Below are 20,320 nucleotides of genomic sequence, written 5' to 3' on the forward strand. Positions count from 1 at the left end.
AAAGCCAGGAGTACCACATCGTAGCTCACCAAGATATAATGCAGTGATTTTACTCTCTAATTCAATTTTTAAAAATTAGGCTAAATGTTAATTTGTTTTTGCTTGTAATAAAAAAACTGTAACTTTAAATTATAATGTAAATATTGGAAGAGAGGGGTAATAATATTTTGTACATAATTTAAGAAATTCATTTGTATGATACAAGAGTAAATTTAATCAAATGAATAATTTTTGCATCATTGTGTTGTTTTTGAGTAAAATAAATTAAATAACAAAGTAATAATAAAACATAATAAAAATAAATGAAAAGATTTTCTTTTATATCTGTTCCCAACACACGCTGCATATTTTTCAACCTCACACCCAAAAAGAGCAACAGATGCCACCACTTGCCTTCACCAAATATAGACAGGGATCGTCACAGCCTTCCTGATTCCAGAGATTGTACCTCCAATAGGGGACAATCATCCATGTATAAAAACGGATTACAAGGCAGGTTTGGAACACACTCACTCACACACAAAACCGCACCACCTCAAGGTAAGCAACCACAGGGGCGCATGCAGCAGAAAAGGAGAAACTGCACTGTATGGGCAAATAGAAAAATAATAATAATAAAGGATCATTGTGTGCTCTGTACATTCATCTCTGTTCTTTCACCAGGACAACCACATCACACAATCTTCTTTAGTTGGACAACTTCAGGTAAGGGACTTTATTCAAACATAAAATTCTTTGTAAGCATCCTGAAAGATTCATGGATATGAGTAATAAATAGTACGATAGTAATGATTATCACGTGCCCATGTAGGGTCAAATAATCTTCAAAAAAATTGTTTCTTAATTTAGTAAGAATTAAACATGTCTGAAGCCATCATGGAGGAGTTCGGGGCAGCTGCCTCTTTCCTCCGAAAGTCTGAAAAAGAGCGTCTGGAGGCCCAAACACGCCCCTTCGACATGAAGAAGGAATGTTTTGTGCCAGATCCCGAGGTTGAATATGTGAAGGCCTCCGTGGTCAGCAGAGATGGTGACAAAGTCACCGTTGACACTGAATTTGGGAAGGTGTGCAGTCAAAAGTTGGTCGCTTATTTAAAGAAAAAAAATGCTACAATACACAATAGCGAAGCATTCGGATGGTAAAGCAATTTAAAAATGTCCTTGTATATAACAGACGGTCACGGTGAAAGAGGCAGACGTCCACCCCCAGAACCCGCCCAAGTTCGATAAAATCGAGGACATGGCGATGTTCACCTTCCTGCACGAGCCCGCCGTGCTGTTTAACCTCAAAGAGCGTTACGCAGCCTGGATGATCTACGTGAGTTGACGGCCGAGTTGGTTCATGTTAATCGGTTTCTAAACCATGACTGATATAAAAAGTCACTCTGCCCCTCCACAGACCTACTCAGGGCTGTTCTGCGTCACCGTCAACCCCTACAAGTGGCTGCCGGTGTACAACCAGGAGGTCGTCGTTGCCTACAGAGGGAAGAAGAGGACTGAAGCTCCTCCCCACATCTTCTCCATCTCTGACAACGCCTACCAGTACATGCTGTCAGGTGAAAAAGTCTTCGAAGAGCTCACAGTTCTTGACCGCATGACGTCCATGTGCTCATTTTTCTCATTATTTTCACCATGCAGACAGAGAAAACCAGTCTGTCCTCATCACGTATGTACAAGCTTGTCTTTCACCTAACATATACTGTTCTTTTTTTGCTGTTTCATTTGACTGCATGTTTTTTGTCTCACAGTGGAGAATCTGGTGCTGGAAAGACAGTGAACACGAAAAGGGTCATCCAATACTTTGCCAGTATTGCTGCAACACCTGGAAAGAAGGATGCCTCACAGGAGAAAAAGGTACAGTCCTGCTGGACAGTTCTTTCACCCACACAAACCCATTGGCTATTAGGCCCGTCTTGCTTTAAAATGACAGGTTTAAATGTTGACTGTTGGAACTCCAGGGTACTCTGGAAGATCAAATAATCCAGGCTAATCCTGCTTTGGAGGCTTTTGGTAATGCCAAGACCATCCGAAATGACAACTCATCTCGATTTGTAAGTTCTCGTAACGGCCATACGCTTGCACTCACATGTTTTACAAAAAATGCAATATCTGTATCATTCTGGTTGAACAGGGTAAATTCATCCGTATTCACTTTGGGGTCAGTGGAAAGCTTTCTTCAGCAGACATTGAAACTTGTAAGTTCATGGCAATTTGAAATGAGAATTTGAGATTGGATTCCATTCCATTCCATTCTATAATTTCTACCACCAGACCTCCTGGAGAAGTCCCGTGTCACTTATCAGCTCAAGGCTGAGAGAGACTACCACATCTTCTACCAGATCTTGTCCCAAAAGAAACCTGAGCTGCTGGGTAATAACATACTTCTTGTTTTTTTTAATGCTGGTTATGTCCCAGCAATGTAGTGGAAGTGGACTTATTTTCTCCCCATCTGCAACAGAGATGCTTCTCATTACAAACAACCCCTATGACTACGCCTACATCTCTCAAGGAGAAACCACCGTGGCCTCTATTAATGATGCTGAGGAGTTAATGGCTACTGATGTGAGTTGAACATTTGAATGATCTACTTTACGCAGCATATGTATGACGTGTGGCTTTTAAACCAATTTCAGGAAGCTTTTGACGTGCTGGGCTTCACCCAAGAGGAGAAGAACGGCATTTACAAGCTGACCGGTGCCATCATGCACTATGGCAACATGAAGTTCAAGCAGAAGCAGAGAGAGGAGCAGGCCGAGGCTGATGGCACTGAAGGTCAGGGTCGGAGAACATATTATAACATCATGAAAGTTCTGGTAACATATTCACCATCTATATCTATATCTTTCTCTCTCTGCAGATGCTGACAAAGTAGCATATCTCATGGGCCTGAACTCTGCTGATCTTATCAAGGGTCTCTGTCACCCTAGGGTTAAAGTAGGAAATGAGTGGGTCACCAAGGGCCAGAATGTCCAACAGGTAAAGCAATATAAATACACTGCGCTGTTTTCGGGCTTTCACACCTTCAGGCTTTAGTGCGTTTCCCCCCTTGGTGCAGTTCGTTTCGTCCGTTGTGAACACAGTAATCACACTCAGGTGGGCAGCAAAACACGGCGTGTACCGAACCAAAAACAGGACCAAACGCTATCACATGATTTGAGAGCAGTGAATTATGGGTACATTTCGATCTCTTCAACAGCAGATCTGCATCCTGTATTTACTTTTGTATTTACGGCTGCAATGATATATATAAGAACAATCAGCAGAGAGAATTTTCTCATGTCATTTGAAGCAATGTATATTTATTAGCTTGGATTTTTCCCTGTGAACCAAGAAAAAAAGATACAGTGTTAGTAGAATCCATAGCCTGTACCCAATTACGTCTGTGTCTTATTTTCTCATTGAACAAAAATATCTTTGTTTGCATTATAGCTTGCTAAATTTACTAGCTTCTTCTCATTTTATTTTTCTCTTTATTCTATTTTGAACATTTTAAATCTTGAAACTCACCAACTGGTTCAGTTCAAAGAAAAGATGTGAAACGTGTCAGTTGCAGCTGAATACTTTTATAGATTTATGCCATTTTTTCATCTTCAACCTTCATAGGTGTACTACTCAATTGGTGCCCTTGGAAAATCAGTGTATGAAAAAATGTTTCTTTGGATGGTCGTGAGAATCAACCAATCACTGGACACTAAGCAGCCCCGCCAGTATTTCATTGGTGTGCTGGACATTGCAGGGTTTGAGATCTTTGATGTAAGTGCAAATTTTTATCAATATGCTTTATGTTTTTTGACCATGCTTTTTTTTTAAGTCTGGCTCACTGCATGTAAAAAAAACATTTTTACAGTTCAACACCTTTGAGCAACTGTGCATCAACTTCACCAACGAGAAGCTGCAGCAGTTCTTCAACCACCACATGTTTGTTCTGGAGCAAGAAGAGTACAAGAAAGAGGGCATTGACTGGGAGTTCATTGACTTCGGCATGGACTTACAGGCTTGCATTGAGCTGATTGAGAAGGTGAATGGGCTGGATTTATAACTGTTGCACATATGCAAATGCAGAGTTTTTGGTGAATATATTTTATTTTACAGCCCATGGGCATCATGTCCATCCTTGAAGAGGAGTGCATGTTCCCCAAGGCCAGCGATGCAACATTTAAGGCCAAGCTTTATGACAACCATCTGGGCAAGTCCAACAACTTCCAGAAGCCCAGGGTTGTGAAAGGGAAACCAGAGGCTCATTTCTCCCTGGTCCACTACGCTGGCACTGTTGACTACAACATCTGCAACTGGCTGGTGAAGAACAAGGATCCACTTAACGAGACTGTTGTGGGTCTCTATCAAAAGTCAACAATGAAATTGTTGTCTTACCTGTTTGCTGGCTACGCTGGTGCTGATTCTGGTAATTTTTATTTTTATCATGATTGTAATACTATATACTCACTCAGTATACTGAAGGCCACAGAGAAAGTCTTGTTATTAGAAGTTCACATACAACCAGTTCTAGGTGTCTCCATGCATGAAAAATGTATTACTTATAATTTAATATCATTAAATATCATTGCAGCAGCGGAGAGCGGTGGAGGTAAAGGAAAAGACAGCGGTAAAAAGAAGAAAGGCTCTTCTTTCCAGACAGTGTCTGCTCTACACAGGGTTAGTCTTCCTGCCATTTTTTAGTTGAAATTATAATTGAAAATGATATTGAGCATGTTAGGGAGGCTTTAGGAAAAAATGTGATATGCATGCATTTCAAATGGCAGCTGAAGATCTTCCTCTTTAGAAAATACTTAAGACTAACTAGTAACTAGTAACAGGGCAGTGGTTGGCCTAGATGGGTTAGTTGCAGAGGACACATTTCATTGTGTGCACCATGAGCTGTGCTGCAGTGTTTCACAATGACAATCACGTCACTTTCACTTCAACTTCCTTATAGCCTGACTTATGTTAAAAAAACAACAACAGAGTTAGTAAAATGATTGTATTCATAGTTGGAACTTACATCATACAGCACGTTGTAAGTCTCTCTGTATGCCACAAATATAAATGTAATGACTCACATCAACAGGAGAACTTGAACAAGCTGATGACCAACCTGAGGTCCACTCACCCCCACTTTGTGCGATGCATCATCCCCAATGAGACCAAGACTCCTGGGGCCATGGAGAATCCCCTGGTCATGCATCAGCTCCGCTGTAACGGTGTGCTGGAGGGCATCAGGATCTGCAGAAAGGGCTTCCCCAACAGGGTCCTGTACGGAGACTTCAAACAGAGGTGGGTTTGATGGCAAACAAATTCACCTTTAAATGCTTCTAAATAAAGACGTTTCACCAGTATTGAACCTGCAGGTATCGTATTCTGAACCCTGCTGCTATCCCTGAGGGACAGTTCATTGACAACAAAAAAGGGGCAGAGAAACTTCTTGGATCTCTGGATATTGATCATAACCAGTACAAGTTAGGACACACAAAGGTATTGTTGTGTGGAAATAAACTATTTGGAGTTTTATTTGTTTATAACACAAGTTTTTCACTACATGCTCATGCTACATGTTCTTGTAAAGGTGTTTTTCAAAGCTGGTCTCCTGGGTACCCTTGAGGAGATGAGGGATGACCGTCTTGCTCTCATCCTCACTGGTATCCAGGCCAGGGCTCGTGGTATTCTTTCAAGAATTGAATTCCAGAAGATTGTTGAGCGAAGGTTGAACAATTTTATTCTCCTAAAGCTTCACTTCAATCACAAATGCAACCAGCTACTAAATCATATCTTATGATTTCTACAGAGATGCCCTACTGGTAATCCAGTGGAACATCCGTGCCTTCATGGGTGTCAAGAACTGGCCCTGGATGAAGATGTACTTTAAAATCAAACCTCTGCTAAAGACTGCAGAGACTGAGAAGGAGATGGCCAACATGAAGGAAGAGTTCCAGAAGTTGAAGGAGGCTTACGCCAAATCTGAAGCCCGCAAGAAGGAACTAGAAGAGAAGATGGTCTCTCTCCTCCAAGAGAAGAATGACCTGCAGCTCCAAGTCCAGTCTGTGAGTTCATCAATGTGTGCCTTTCTCAATGTTTATTAAATGTTTATTGAAACACAATGTTTAAAAGTTATATATTGTTTCCTCAAATGTAGGAGCAAGATAATCTTTCAGATGCTGAGGAGAGATGTGAAGGTCTGATCAAGAACAAGATCCAGCTTGAGGCCAAAACCAAAGAACTGACTGAAAGGCTGGAGGATGAGGAGGAGATGAATGCAGAGCTGACTGCTAAGAAGAGGAAGCTGGAGGACGAGTGCTCTGAGCTCAAGAAGGATATTGATGACCTTGAGCTCACTCTGGCTAAAGTGGAAAAGGAGAAACATGCCACTGAGAACAAGGTGAGTTCTGATGATCATTAACTGTGATCATCGAATCATTTATAAAGGTAACATACTGACCGTTCTACTCAATTCAGGTGAAAAACCTGACTGAGGAGATGGCAGCTCTTGATGAAATCATTGCCAAGTTAACCAAGGAGAAGAAAGCTCTACAGGAGGCTCACCAGCAAACGCTGGACGATCTTCAGAGTGAAGAGGACAAAGTCAACACTCTGACCAAAGCTAAAACCAAGTTGGAACAACAAGTGGATGATGTTAGTACTCAGTGGTTGTAGAAGGTCTAATCCAACACATTTTGTCTTGTACTTACACTTTGGCCAACTCCACAGCTTGAAGGGTCTCTTGAACAAGAGAAGAAAGTAAGAATGGATCTTGAAAGAGCCAAAAGAAAGCTGGAAGGTGATTTAAAATTGACCCAGGAAAATATAATGGACCTGGAAAATGACAAGCAGCAAATGGAAGAGAGGTTAAAGAAGTAAGATCAACAGACCCACCCCAAACAACCTAGAACACAATGGAATTACACAGATAATTTGCTTATGCAAAATATTTGATTATTACAGGAAAGACTTTGAGATCAGCCAGCTAAACAGTAAAATTGAGGATGAACAAGCCATGGGTGCACAACTCCAGAAGAAACTTAAAGAGTTGCAGGTAACAAATGACAATAGAACCTTGAAGACATAAAAGACATGTTTAAACCATAACCTTTTTCAAAGGGAACTGGTTTGAACCATTTTGTAGGCCCGTATTGAAGAGCTGGAAGAAGAGCTGGAGGCTGAGAGAGCTGCCCGTGCTAAAGTTGAGAAACAGCGGGCGGACCTGGCCAGAGAGCTGGAGGAGATCAGCGAGAGGCTGGAGGAAGCTGGTGGAGCCACCGCTGCTCAGATTGAGATGAACAAGAAGAGGGAGGCTGAGTTCCAGAAGCTGCGCAGGGACCTTGAAGAGGCCACCCTGCATCATGAAGCCACCGCCGCCACACTGAGGAAGAAACATGCAGACAGTGTCGCTGACCTGGGGGAGCAGATCGACAACCTCCAGAGAGTCAAGCAGAAGCTGGAGAAGGAGAAGAGCGAGCTCAGGCTGGAGCTGGATGACGTGGTCTCCAACATGGAGCAGATCGTCAAGAACAAGGTATAAAAACTGTGTGTGACTAATAAAAAATATCCTTTGGGAAATTAATCACATTGTTCCATAATTAACAAAAGTGACTCATTAACCACAGACAAACTTGGAGAAAATGTGCAGAACTCTGGAAGACCAGATGAGTGAATACAGAACCAAGGCAGAGGAAGGCCAGCGTAGCATCAATGACTTAACCATGCAGAAGGCTAAGCTCCAAACTGAAAATGGTATTCTGAAACATTTTGCTAAAATAATGAATAATTACAATTTTGAAATGCTTGTGGTGCTAACAGACACAACTTTGCCACAACAGGTGAACTTACCAGACAGATGGAAGAGAAGGATTCTCTTGTTTCGCAGCTGACAAGAGGTAAACAGTCCTATACACAGCAGATTGAGGACCTGAAGAGACAACTAGAGGAAGAAGTCAAGGTATTATCAAAAGCAAAATACATGAATAAACTGCTTTACCATAATTTCATAAGTCGTTAAAAATAAACAAACAAACAAATAAACAATATATCTCTCTCTATGTTTAGGCCAAGAACGCCCTGGCCCATGCTGTGCAGTCTGCTCGCCATGATGCTGACCTCCTCAGGGAGCAGTATGAGGAGGAGCAGGAAGCCAAGGCAGAGCTTCAGCGCAGCCTGTCCAAGGCCAACTCTGAGGTGGCTCAGTGGAGAACCAAGTATGAGACTGATGCCATCCAGAGGACGGAGGAGCTGGAGGAAGCAAAGTAAGTTCTTCATGCTAAAGGAGAATTGTAGATAGCAAATCAGAGACAGAAATGACATGTTTTCAAAAACTCTCAACAACACTCTCTTCTTGTCATCCAGGAAAAAGCTGGCCCAGCGTCTGCAGGATGCAGAAGAAGCTGTTGAAGCTGTAAATGCTAAATGTTCCTCCCTGGAGAAGACTAAGCACAGACTCCAGAATGAGATAGAAGATCTCATGGTAGATGTGGAGAGATCCAACGCTGCTGCTGCTGCTCTGGACAAGAAGCAAAGAAACTTTGACAAGGTGAGTTTTTGTTCTTCACATATTAATTATTTAAGGGGGGCCTGTGTGACTGTTTTTAAGAGTGTATTTCCCTGGATTTCTAGGTCTTGTCTGAATGGAAGCAGAAATATGAGGAGTCTCAGACTGAACTTGAGAGTGCACAGAAGGAGGCCAGATCTCTCAGCACCGAGCTCTTCAAACTGAAAAACTCATATGAGGAATCTCTGGATCACCTGGAGACCATGAAGAGGGAGAATAAGAATCTTCAGGGTAAATTAATATTTCATCTCATGATGGATGTTACGATTAGACAATTTACTTTGCAATTCAAGGTACAAGTTGGTACAATATAGACAGTCCACTTTTTTAAATGCTAAATTGTTCAGGTATTAGTTGGAAATATTTATTAAATTGATTCTGCTATGTCTAGAGGAAATTTCTGACCTCACTGAGCAACTTGGTGAGAGTGGAAAGAACATCCATGAGCTGGAGAAAGTACGCAAACAGCTGGAGACAGAGAAGGCTGAGATCCAAACTGCTCTGGAGGAAGCTGAGGTACAGCATTTAATTCAGCAATTGCTCTCTGTTTGTCGGAAGACAAGCAGGGTTAACTTCTTCTGTAACTTGATGCTAAAAGGGCTCACTGGAACATGAAGAAGGCAAGATCCTAAGAGCTCAGTTGGAGTTCAACCAGGTGAAGGCTGACATTGAGCGTAAGTTGGTGGAGAAAGATGAAGAGATGGAGCAGGCCAAGAGGAACCAGCAGAGGGTAGTGGATACCCTGCAGAGCTCCCTGGAGTCTGAGACTCGCAGCAGGAATGAGGCTCTCAGACTGAAGAAAAAGATGGAAGGAGATCTCAACGAGATGGAGATCCAGCTCAGCCAGGCAAACAGGCAGGCAGCAGAGGCCCAGAAGCAGCTCAAAGGTCTCCATGGACATCTCAAAGTATGAAGGACCTTCTGGAAACACAAATTTAATGTAAAGATGGACCAATACAATAACACAGAAACATTTCTGTCCCAGGATGCTCAGCTGCAGCTGGACGATTCCCTACGTGGCAATGATGACCTCAAAGAGAACATCGCCATCGTGGAGAGACGCAACAATCTGCTCCAGGCTGAACTGGACGAGCTGAGATCCCTGGTGGAGCAGACAGAGAGAGGTCGCAAGCTGGCTGAGCAGGAGCTCCTGGATGTCAGTGAGAGGGTTCAGCTGCTGCACTCACAGGTAAAATATATGAAAAGTCTCTCACCGAAGAGTCCAATTTTTATTCACCAACTGTTTCAAATATATTGTGCTAAATCACTATTTTTATACAGAATACCAGCCTGCTGAACCAGAAGAAGAAGTTGGAGGGCGATACATCCCAGCTTCAGACCGAGGTTGAGGAAGCTGTGCAGGAGTGCAGGAACGCTGAGGAAAAGGCCAAGAAGGCCATCACTGATGCAGCCATGATGGCAGAGGAGCTGAAGAAGGAACAAGACACCAGTGCCCATCTGGAGCGCATGAAGAAGAACATGGAGCAGACCATCAAGGACCTGCAGCACCGTCTGGATGAAGCTGAGCAAATTGCCATGAAAGGCGGCAAGAAGCAGGTCCAGAAGCTGGAGGCCAGGGTGAGATACTGATCAATAGTATACGGTTTTGTTTTCTTGAGAACCTTTTCTCAGATTCTACTTTTAATTAGGTGAGAGAGCTGGAGAACGAGATGGAAATGGAACAGAGAAAGGCCAGTGATTCAGTCAAAGGAATCCGCAAATATGAGCGACGCATCAAGGAGCTCACCTACCAGGTCTACTTTTATTCATGCATTTTGTGTTTAATGTTCTAGTAAAATATCAATTAAATATTAAACTAGGTTAATCAAAAATGTACTTTTAGACTGAGGAGGACCGCAAGAACCTGTCCCGTCTTCAGGATCTGGTGGACAAATTGCAGCTAAAAGTCAAGTCCTACAAGAGAACTGCAGAGGAGGCTGTAAGTTAAATTTTTTGGTAAATTTTCTCTGAAATAAGTTTAAAAGATAATGAAAATCAATGTGGATCATCGTTCATTAATGCAAAAATAAACTTTTACTGCTAAAGGAGGAGCAGGCCAACTCCAACTTAACCAAGTTCCGGAAGATGCAGCATGAGCTGGATGAGGCGGAGGAGAGAGCCGACATCGCAGAGTCTCAGGTCAACAAGATTAGAGCTAAGAGCCGCGATTCTGGCTCCAAGGTGAGTTACCATCACCTAAACTGAAATGCAAATCATTATTTGTTCCAATAATTGCCTTATATCAATTGCTGTATTATATTAATTTAGAAATTTTTGTTCTTTAATACAGAAAGGACATGATGAAGAATGAGAAGATGTGCAGACATTCATGGAAAGCCTCTGTTTGAAGTGCTGTAGTGTCCACTTTCCAGTAATGAAATTTGTAGAAGTAAATAAATCAGCAATGAAAAACTGGTTGAAGACTGGTTGAATAACAGAAACACAGATGACTACATAAAGCCATGTATAACCTGAATGTAAAAAATAGATTTTCATCACAAGACAAAAAAAATACCAAAAAAATTGGTAAACATGGCTGATAAAAAGTTTGTTACTTTGAATATTTGAGATCTAACCTTCAGATTCAGGCAAGTCAAAACAAAACTGCTTCTTAATGTTATACCATCACAATTGTAATAAATCATCATAATCCCTACCACCAGATATTTTAACATCAACCAGATATACAGTAATTTAAATTCCAAATTTTCAAATTCAAATTTTTATTTGTCACAAACACGGTATGATATGCGGTGAAATGCTTTTGCGACTGCTATTGACCTCAATGTTGCAAATATTGCAAGTGTTACAGATCCCAGCGCCCCGGGACTGGGACAGATTTAAAAAGTGTATTTGTGTCTGCGGTTTCTGTATTTAACAGAGAAAACACAGGCAGGAATCATTAGTGTCGTTCGCTCGTGCAGGCATTTCTTTATCTCAAGAAAAAACATTTTACACTCAACTTTACAAACAATTTACATATACTCACTTCCTGAATTACGTTTTCAGTCCTCTCACAGGTTAATCTCAGTGAAATATCTCAACAGAAATACATATTATTCAAATATTACATTCGTTCAATATCTGCTATCCCCTTTACAGAATCAACCCACATGCCTGTACTTTCAACCTATCGAACAACCATTTTCATAATAGTACAAAACAGTTTTAACATAATATACAGTCAGGTCCATAAATATTGGGACATCGACACAATGTTAACATTTTTGGCTCTATACACCACCACAATGGATATCAAATTAAATGAATAAGATGTGCTTTAGTTAACTGCAGACTATCAGCTTTTATTTCCATCCAAATCAGCTGAACGGTGTAGGAATTACAACACTTTGCATATGTGCCTCCCACTTGTTAAGGGACCAAAAGTAATGGGACAACTGGCTTCTCAGCTGTTCCATGGCCAGGTGTGTGTTATTCCCTCATTATCCCAATTACAATGAGCAGATACAAGGTCCAGAGTTCATTTCAAGTGTGCTATTTGCATTTGGAATCTGTTACTGTCAACTGTCAAGATGAGAGCCAAAGAGCTGTGAAGCAAGCCATCATTAGGCTGAAAAAACAAAAGAAACATATCACAGAGATAGCAAAAACATTAGGCATGGCCAAAACAACAGTTTGGAACATTCTCAAAAGGAAGGAACACACCGGTGAGCTCAGCAGCACTAAAAGACCCGGAAGACCACAGAAAACAACTGTGGTGGATGACCGAAGAATCCTTTCCCTGGTGAAGAAAACACCCTTCACAACATTTGGCCAGATCAAGAACACTCTCCAGGAGGTAGGTGTATCTGTGTTAAAGTCAACAATCACCACAAGATGTAAACCATTGGTGAGCCCCAAAAACTGGAAGGACAGATTAGTTTGCCAAACAACATCTAAAAAAGCCTTCACAGTTCTGGAACAACATCCTATGGACAGATGAGACCAAGATAAACTTGTACCAGTGATGGGAAGAGAAGAGTATGGAGATGGAAAGGAACTGCTCACTGTTGCAGTAGAGGCCTGGCAGAGCATCACCAGGGATGAGACCCAACGTCTGGTGATGTCTATGTGTTCCAGACTTCAGGGTGTAATTGACTGCAAAGGATTTGCAACCAAGTATTGAAATGTATACGTTTGATTTATGGTTCTTATTCTGTCTCATTACTTTTGGTCCCTTAACAAGTGGGAGGCACATATGCAAACTGTTGTAATTCCTACACCGTTCACCTGATTTGGATGTAAATACCCTCAAATAAAATCTGATAGTTAAAGCACATCTTGTTCGTTTCATTTGATATCCATTGTGGTGGTGTATAGAGCCAAAATGTTAACATTGTGTCAATGTCCCAATATTTATGGACCTGACTGTAAATGCAATAATTGCTTTCATAAGCACCTTGAACAGAATCTTTCTAGTATTTTCCCATCCCACAGCACATCAGTGGTCTTAACATATGTACACATAAATAATACACTCAGTGGCGTGACTATAGCCGGTTCAGCAGGTGCGATTGCACCGGTGCCCGTGATCTCTGGGGGCCTGTCACTACCTCAGACCCGCATCCTTTAAAAAAAAAAACTCAGCTTTAAAATCCAACCAAAGAGTATATTTGTTTCTACTGACATACAGCAAGGGTTTCTGGGAAGGCTAAATGTTTTATTGTGATTTTTTTTTAATGGATGGCAGCACACTGCAATCATCGTGCTTACCAAAACAAGTAGCATGCCCTTCAAACCCAAGAACGGCTGCAAGAAGCGGCAGGAACGTAGAGAGCTAAAGGAAAGGGTGGCAAAACTCCCGAAAGTAGACCAATTTGGATTTTTAACCAAGAGTGGTCATGAGGAGGACAGGACACATAGCAGCAGTAACTGTGAACTGTCATGTAACAGGTAAGCTCTGGACCAGAAGCTAGCCTAACATATAACACAGAACATGTTTGATTAGACTAGGTCTGGGAATTTAGCTCATTAATTAGATTAATTAATCACAGAAAAAGTATGGAGTAAACAGCAGGAGATCCGAGTCCCAGATCGCTGCTGCGTGAGCCAGAGCGCAGTTCGGTTCAGATAGATTTGGTAGAAAAAAACAGCTAAATGTCTAATAAATGATGTCTTATTAATGTTTTTGGCCGATTTTGATGCTCATGCGTCTCCTGGTGCAACTTTGGAGTGCAGATGAGCGGCCATGCAAGGCGAAAGTGGTCACAAAGCACAAACACATGTTTATTTCAACACTTTGCCCATCAGGAAAGTGTGTGGCATAGGTGAACCTGGTCATAGTGTCTGTAGGAGAGCTGTTGGTCGAGCTAGAGGCAGCAGGAGAGGGAAAATTGGCCTGGAATAGCCGCATTAGCTTTATCCATCCAGACCTCCAGAGGGGCGGCGCTGTGGCCGGAGTGAGTGTGTGTGTGTGTGTGTGTGTGTGTGTGTGTGTGACAGAGAGCTGGGAGAAGTAATGTATCAACATTTACAACTGTCATATACTGTAATCTAATTCATAGGTTTGGTTCAGTCAGTGATAAAAATGCCATGACCAGTTATAGGCTTGTATTCAATAATTAATGGTAAAAAAAAAAAAAAAACTTCTTGTAATGTCTGTATGTATGTGCGATTAAATGCGATTAATTAGGTCTTAAGTAGAGAGTAGGCCCATAGGATAACTGTGGCTAGGATGTTTAAATGTTAGCATTTACTATACTTCCTATTGTCTTTGTTGCAGCCCAATTCTAGAGTTCATTTGAAGTCAGTGGTCCAGATCGGACAGGACAAGAGCAAGGGAAGACCTTTATCCTGCAGACAGGGGACATTTTGGAGAAAATGTTTTGGATGCTTCCATTAAACGTTGCATCTTAACTATGAGTTTCTTGTAAACCGAGCGGTCCTTTCCCAAAAAAACAGCATAATCGCTGTTTTTCTGATGTGTTTTATCACACGAAAACAAAGGCTGGTATTAAATTGTCACGGAATTGGCTTTGCTATTCACCAAAATTGGATTGTGCATACTGTGAACCATGCTGGCTGTTTGGGGATCGCAGTTCACCCCATTATAACAACGCATGGGTGAATGGAGTAAGTGATTGGGGGTATTTATCCCAAAAAATTGAATCTCACGAGTCATCTCAGGTCCATATCGGATCATGTGTTGCTTACGAGCAATGGAAGCTCCATGGGACCATTGATTCGCAGTTGGAGAAGGATGTGCGTAATGCCGTACTATTTTGGAGAGAAGTGCTGGAGCGCGTTGTCAATGTGACACTAACTCTGGCTTCTTACAACCTAGCATTCAGGGGTCATCGGGAGGTACTAGGACAGCCAAATAGTGGGAATTTTCTATAATTGAGCTGCTGGCGTGTTATGATCCTGTGCTGAAAGAGTTGATAAGCCGCCCACAAGGTACCTTTAATACCTCAGTCCAGCTATCCAGAACGAGCTCATTCATATATTATCTTTGCGGGTTCAGCAGAACATTACAGTCGATATTAACGAAGCTCCATTTTTTTCCACCATAATGGACACTACGCAGGATCTGTCCAAGCATGACCAACTTAGCCAAGTGTACAGATTTGTGACAATAGTGCGAAATGCAATGGATAAAGCTGTCGATATTAAAGTGATGGAGTCTTTTTTAGGATTCATGGAGACAGTGAATACATCAGCAAGTGAGTTGGCAGTTAATGTACTAGACAGCATTATGCGAAATTGCCTTGACATCTCGAAATGTCGTGGACAGGCTACGATGGAGCAGCAAATATGAGTGCCATATACTCGGGAGTACAGGCCAGAATTAGGGAGAATGCAGTTGCTGGAAAATTCTATACAGATACTCTCTGACTATCGGAGTGCTTTTGACCAGGCCAAAGCTACAGCGCAGATGCTCGCAAGTAAATGGGGTGTCCAAACTACATTTGGAGAGTGAAGCGTCACTTTGACGAACTATCAGAAGATGAGCGTTTAACCAATGGAGAGAAGTATTTCAGAGTGCAGATATTCAATGCCACTCTGGACATCATAATCAGCCAGCTCTCTCAAAAATATCATGTATGCGGGAAACCTGTCATGTGTTTGAGGCTATACACCCTATGACCCTTCAAAATCGCAGTTGATGATGAACTGTTTGAAAAGGCAAAACGTTTGTCAGACCACTATAGCAGGGACATTGCACCAACATTCCCAACACAACTTCTCTCATTCAGGTCCTGCTTTAAAGCAGAGATTTCAAGTGTGTACTGCTCTCATGTTGTTTCTGACATTGCTTGTGACTGTGGCAACAGCTGAGCGATCATTTTCCAAGCTCAAACTTATTAAGACCTACCTAAGGAGCAGCATGGGGCAGGAGAGGTTCAGTGGGTTAGCTATCCTGTCCATTGAAAACACGAGAGCCAGAGCATTAAATATTAGGGACATTGTTGATGATTTTGCACAACGTAAGGCTCGTAAGATGGCCTTCTAGTGGCCTAATTCACGCATATTGGGGGTTGTATGCATATGAATCATTTTCTTTTTTTTCTGCACAGTTAAATAAGTTGGATTAAGTTTTGTTTCTGGGCAGTGCGAGTTTAAGCAAGCTTTCTACACTTGAAGTTTCAGCGTTGAATGTTTCAGTGCTTTGAGTGTTCTCATATTTCCATGCGAGTTGATGTTAATGCGGTTATATTAGATTACCCTGTAAATTGGTATTAATAACAAACATTTTGTAAATGTTTTCACATGTAATTGATCCTATGTAGTACACTATTTTTGTATTTATAATTACAATCTATATAAACTACCTCTGTGCTTCTGGTTCTTTGCAGAGAGGATTGTAGTCACTCTTAATGTGTATTGCATGTATTAGAGCTAAAACGTCCTCGGGATAAATTTGAAAAAGTATAAGGGCCCGGATTGAATTTTCGCACCTGGGCCCATGACTATGTTGTTACGCCACTGCACTCATTCTACCTCTCAGTAGTAACATGGACAAAGAAACGCGAACGGCGCGGCCACCATTTCACTGAACTACACGTGTCTTACACTTTTACTAACTCCGAACCATGTGATACCTGTCGTGTTTTCCGACAGCTCTTATGAGTAATTTCTCCATTATACCCAGTGGGTGTATTTAGAAATAGTGGTGCACTATACTAACCTGTATTTAACAGAGAAAACACAGGCAGGAATCGTTAGTGTCGTTCGCTCGTGCAGGCATTTCTTTATCTGGAGAAAATACCGCGAGAGTTAACGCCAATTCCCCCTCCAGTGATAGCGCCCCCTGGTGGTAAGACCGAACTCTTCCCTGAGTGTGTTCCAGGATATGGGATAAAATACAAGAAACGAAACACCTAATTATGACCAAACGTTTGTGCGCGTCATACAAGTAAGAATTATCAAACGTAAAATATGTGTAACAGGTAGGGTACAGGTGTGCAAATGTGTAAAGTGAAGTTGTGCAAAATTTCTGTAAAATTCTGGGGGGATAGGGTCCAGAAGTGAATGAAAGTGTATTAGCGTTCTGTCCTATGTAGTGTTCTTGTTGTTGAGAGCTCGTATAGCCTGCGGGAAGAAGCTCCTCCTCATTCTCTCTGTGTTGGACTTCACGCTTGCTGTAGATGATGCGTTCAGCTGATCGAACCACCTTCTGTAGGGCTCACCTGTCCTGCATGGTGCTGTTCCCGAACCAGGTTGAGATGTTTCAGGATGCTCTCTATGCTGCAGGAATAGAGTTTCTGAGCACCTTGGAAGGCAGTCTGTTGTCTCTCAGGCATCTGAGGTGGTAGAGACGCTGCTGGGCCTTTTTCACCATGGTGTTGATGTGACAGGACCATGACAGGTCCTGCGTGATGTGAACATCGAGGTATAGGAAGCTGCCCACTCTCTCCACTGGGCTCCTGTTGATGACAGGGGTCTGGTAGTTCCTCTCCTGCTTGATACTAAAGTCCACTATTATCTCCTTTGTCTTGCTGATGTTCATGTGGGGATTGTTCCTCTGGCACCAATTCTCCAGATTTCCAACCTCCTCCAGGTACGCCGTCTCATCGTTGTCGGAGATCAGGCCCACCACGACAGTGTCGTCAGCAAACTTGATGATGTAGGAAGTTGGAGTTCCGCTGGCAGAGAGATGAGCTGAGTCCCAGGTGCTCCAGCTTGGTGGTGAGTGTGGAAGGGATTATCGTGTTAAATGCTGAACTATATTCAATGGAAAGCATTTTAACATATTTTCCCTTCCGAGTGTCCAGGTGGGTTTGTGCTGTGTGGAGGAGATGGGAGATGTCATCAACTGTACAGCGGTTTGGACGGTAGGCAAACTGCAGTGGGTCGAGTGTGTCTGGTAGTGAAGAAATGACTCTTTCTTCACTACCGGGCAATACCGGTAGTAAAGACTCTGACCAGCTGTTCAAAGCACTTCATCACTACTGAGGTGATTTACTGTCATCGTTCTTAAGAAAAATGAGTCTGAGATCTTTAATTTAAACACTGTTAATTGAAACTATCCAGGTCCTACTGCACCATTACAGGGTTGTCAAATCCCCTGCTTTCACAGTTTTATTGTCAGTGGGGAGTGCAAAGCAGTGTTGCCAGATTGAGTGGTGTTTTTTTTTTTCTGGTCATGTTGAAACGGGCCGTCAATGGAGCCGCCATCTTGGGATGGGGTAGAGCTCCTTTTAAATGAATGATCATCTATCCAGGCTAAAGGTGGCTTACAGAATTAAAGGACCATAAACTGGTAAATTTGGGTTCAAACACATGTATTTAGGCAAATAAATTGAATAAATTGTTTTTTGGAAACTCCTACTACATGCAGAACAGTGCATATACAAACACCTTTAAAAAGGCTGGAAATGTTAGCTGAAAGACCCTGGCAGTTGTCATGAGAACGCTACATGCCCTGTAGCCTTTACCACTCATTCGTTTTTATTTATGATTTTATCCAGACCAAGAAGTATTTGTATGAATTTGTAGACAACTCTAGACAATTAATTGTACACAATACATTTTTCAGACAAGGAAAATTCTTTATTTTTTATATGTAATATGAAAGATGAACATTCATTTGCCTGTCAAGTCAAGTCAAGTCAAGTCAGCTTTATTGTCAATTCTGCCACATGTACAGGACATGCAGAGAATTGAAATTACGTTACTCTCTGACCCATACAAGTAACATTAAATACAAAAACAGTAACAGTAACATTGAATACAAAGTATATATACAATTAAAAAAAAAAAACACAATATACAATTTTAAAAACACCATATACAAATAAGGGCACATGGTGGAGAGTGCAAAACCAGGAGAGTGCAAAACCAATAGTGCAACAGAGGTAAATATAGTATAGTATAGTATTTTGGGAAAAAAAACTATAGACAGGGCAGGTCCATACACAGAGGCATTTTCTATAGATTTGTCAAGAATTCCTCATTATAGACAATGAACTGTAATATATTCAAGATTCAAGATTGTCAGTATAACAGTATACACAGTATACCGTGTATTGAAATAATGCTTCCCACAGATCCCCCCATAGTGCAATCATAAAATATATATGTATATACACACTAAACTAAACTATACTAACTAAAACTAAAATACTGTACAGTATCTCTATAGGATAACTTTTCTGTACAATGAACAGATCAAACAGGACATAACTGGACAGCATCATGTAGGATGCTTGTAAGTGGATATGTTGGATTTTTCAAACAGGACACAAGACAAGACAAAATGTGCAAGATGTGCAGGAATTGCTTTGCCTCCTTAATGGCCTGTGACAGATTGGCTCTGGATGTAGAATAAGGGACAGTGGTGGCCTAGCAGTTAAAGAAGTGGCCCTGTAATCAGAAGGTTGCTGGTTCGAATCCCGAACCGCCAAGGTGCCACTGATGTGCCACTCCGCCGCTCACCAATGGTGATGGGTTAAATGCAGAGAACACATTTCAATGTGTGCACCGGGTGCTGTACTGATGTGTATAACAATGACAAGCACTTCACTTTAAGCCTCTTTGTCTTTGGAATGGAAGGCAGAGTCCTTGATTTTCACCAGGTTGCGCAGCTTAGCAGAGAACCAGCAGAGTTTGTGGTTTGGACGGGTGATTACGGTCTTGGAGACGGTGACATCCTCAACACACTTGATGTAGCTGGTGACTGAGGATGTTCAATCCTCCAAGTCCACAGAGTGGTCATAGGTGGTCATATGTACATGTGTCAGTACAGAAGCTGTGTCTTTCCTGTGAGGTGGGGGTGGCTGTAACCCACCAACAACCTGCTTGTGTAACTTTGGGAAAACATCTATAGAAAGTGAACTAACTATAGACTATATATAAGAACCTTTTCTATGAAGACAGATGTTGTGGTCTGTAACATGAATAACATTATTTGTCGAACAAAAAATTTCGTAACATACAAGATGAATTCATCTCCAAAAGTCTGGCATCTTCACTTCACCGTCAGAGAAGCGTGGTTGAATGAGATTGAAACCCAATCCAAATATGGCGGCATTACTGAGAGGCTGAATGTGACATTTAATGTATATATCTATGAATATTGGCATGTAACATACCAAGACATTTGCATGCATGCATGGTGCTATGTGTGGCAGACACACCTAAGTGATTGAGAGGGTAGTGTTATTTTTGTCCAATTTTTTTGTCAAAAAAGTTTTGACGAAATTTCTTTTTCAATGAATCTTTATGACGTGGTGGAAATGAGACACTCATGGGTATTTAGCCAAGGAAAGTGCAAGGGGATACATGGTACTCGCATTGACTGCAAAATGGCTGTGTACTGGCACAAGAAAAAAACAACAACAGAAAACC

At 41.7% G+C, this 20,320-nt stretch overlaps 1 protein-coding gene across 1 annotated transcript; it reads left to right on the forward strand.

The window, feature by feature from the left end:
* Positions 1 to 502: 502 nt before the first annotated feature.
* On the forward strand, positions 503 to 10,841 carry LOC114767255 (myosin-7). The gene is made up of 39 exons (XM_028958863.1): positions 503 to 540; positions 664 to 705; positions 850 to 1,062; positions 1,172 to 1,315; positions 1,397 to 1,553; positions 1,636 to 1,663; positions 1,746 to 1,851; positions 1,956 to 2,048; positions 2,129 to 2,192; positions 2,269 to 2,367; positions 2,456 to 2,559; positions 2,631 to 2,769; positions 2,855 to 2,973; positions 3,601 to 3,750; positions 3,845 to 4,015; positions 4,090 to 4,399; positions 4,565 to 4,650; positions 5,063 to 5,268; positions 5,343 to 5,466; positions 5,558 to 5,694; positions 5,777 to 6,032; positions 6,125 to 6,367; positions 6,445 to 6,621; positions 6,697 to 6,842; positions 6,931 to 7,021; positions 7,112 to 7,501; positions 7,593 to 7,719; positions 7,806 to 7,924; positions 8,032 to 8,228; positions 8,329 to 8,512; positions 8,596 to 8,761; positions 8,922 to 9,046; positions 9,129 to 9,437; positions 9,516 to 9,719; positions 9,812 to 10,108; positions 10,180 to 10,284; positions 10,374 to 10,469; positions 10,577 to 10,711; positions 10,821 to 10,841. The coding sequence occupies exons 3-39, from the start codon at positions 862 to 864 to the stop codon at positions 10,839 to 10,841; spliced, it is 5,826 nt and encodes a 1,941-aa protein (XP_028814696.1). The 5' UTR covers positions 503 to 540; positions 664 to 705; positions 850 to 861.
* The last annotated feature ends 9,479 nt before the right edge of the window (positions 10,842 to 20,320 follow it).

Source organism: Denticeps clupeoides, chromosome 2 (assembly GCF_900700375.1).
Source record: "Denticeps clupeoides chromosome 2, fDenClu1.1, whole genome shotgun sequence".
In the NCBI taxonomy this organism is placed as follows: Eukaryota; Metazoa; Chordata; class Actinopteri; order Clupeiformes; family Denticipitidae; genus Denticeps; species Denticeps clupeoides.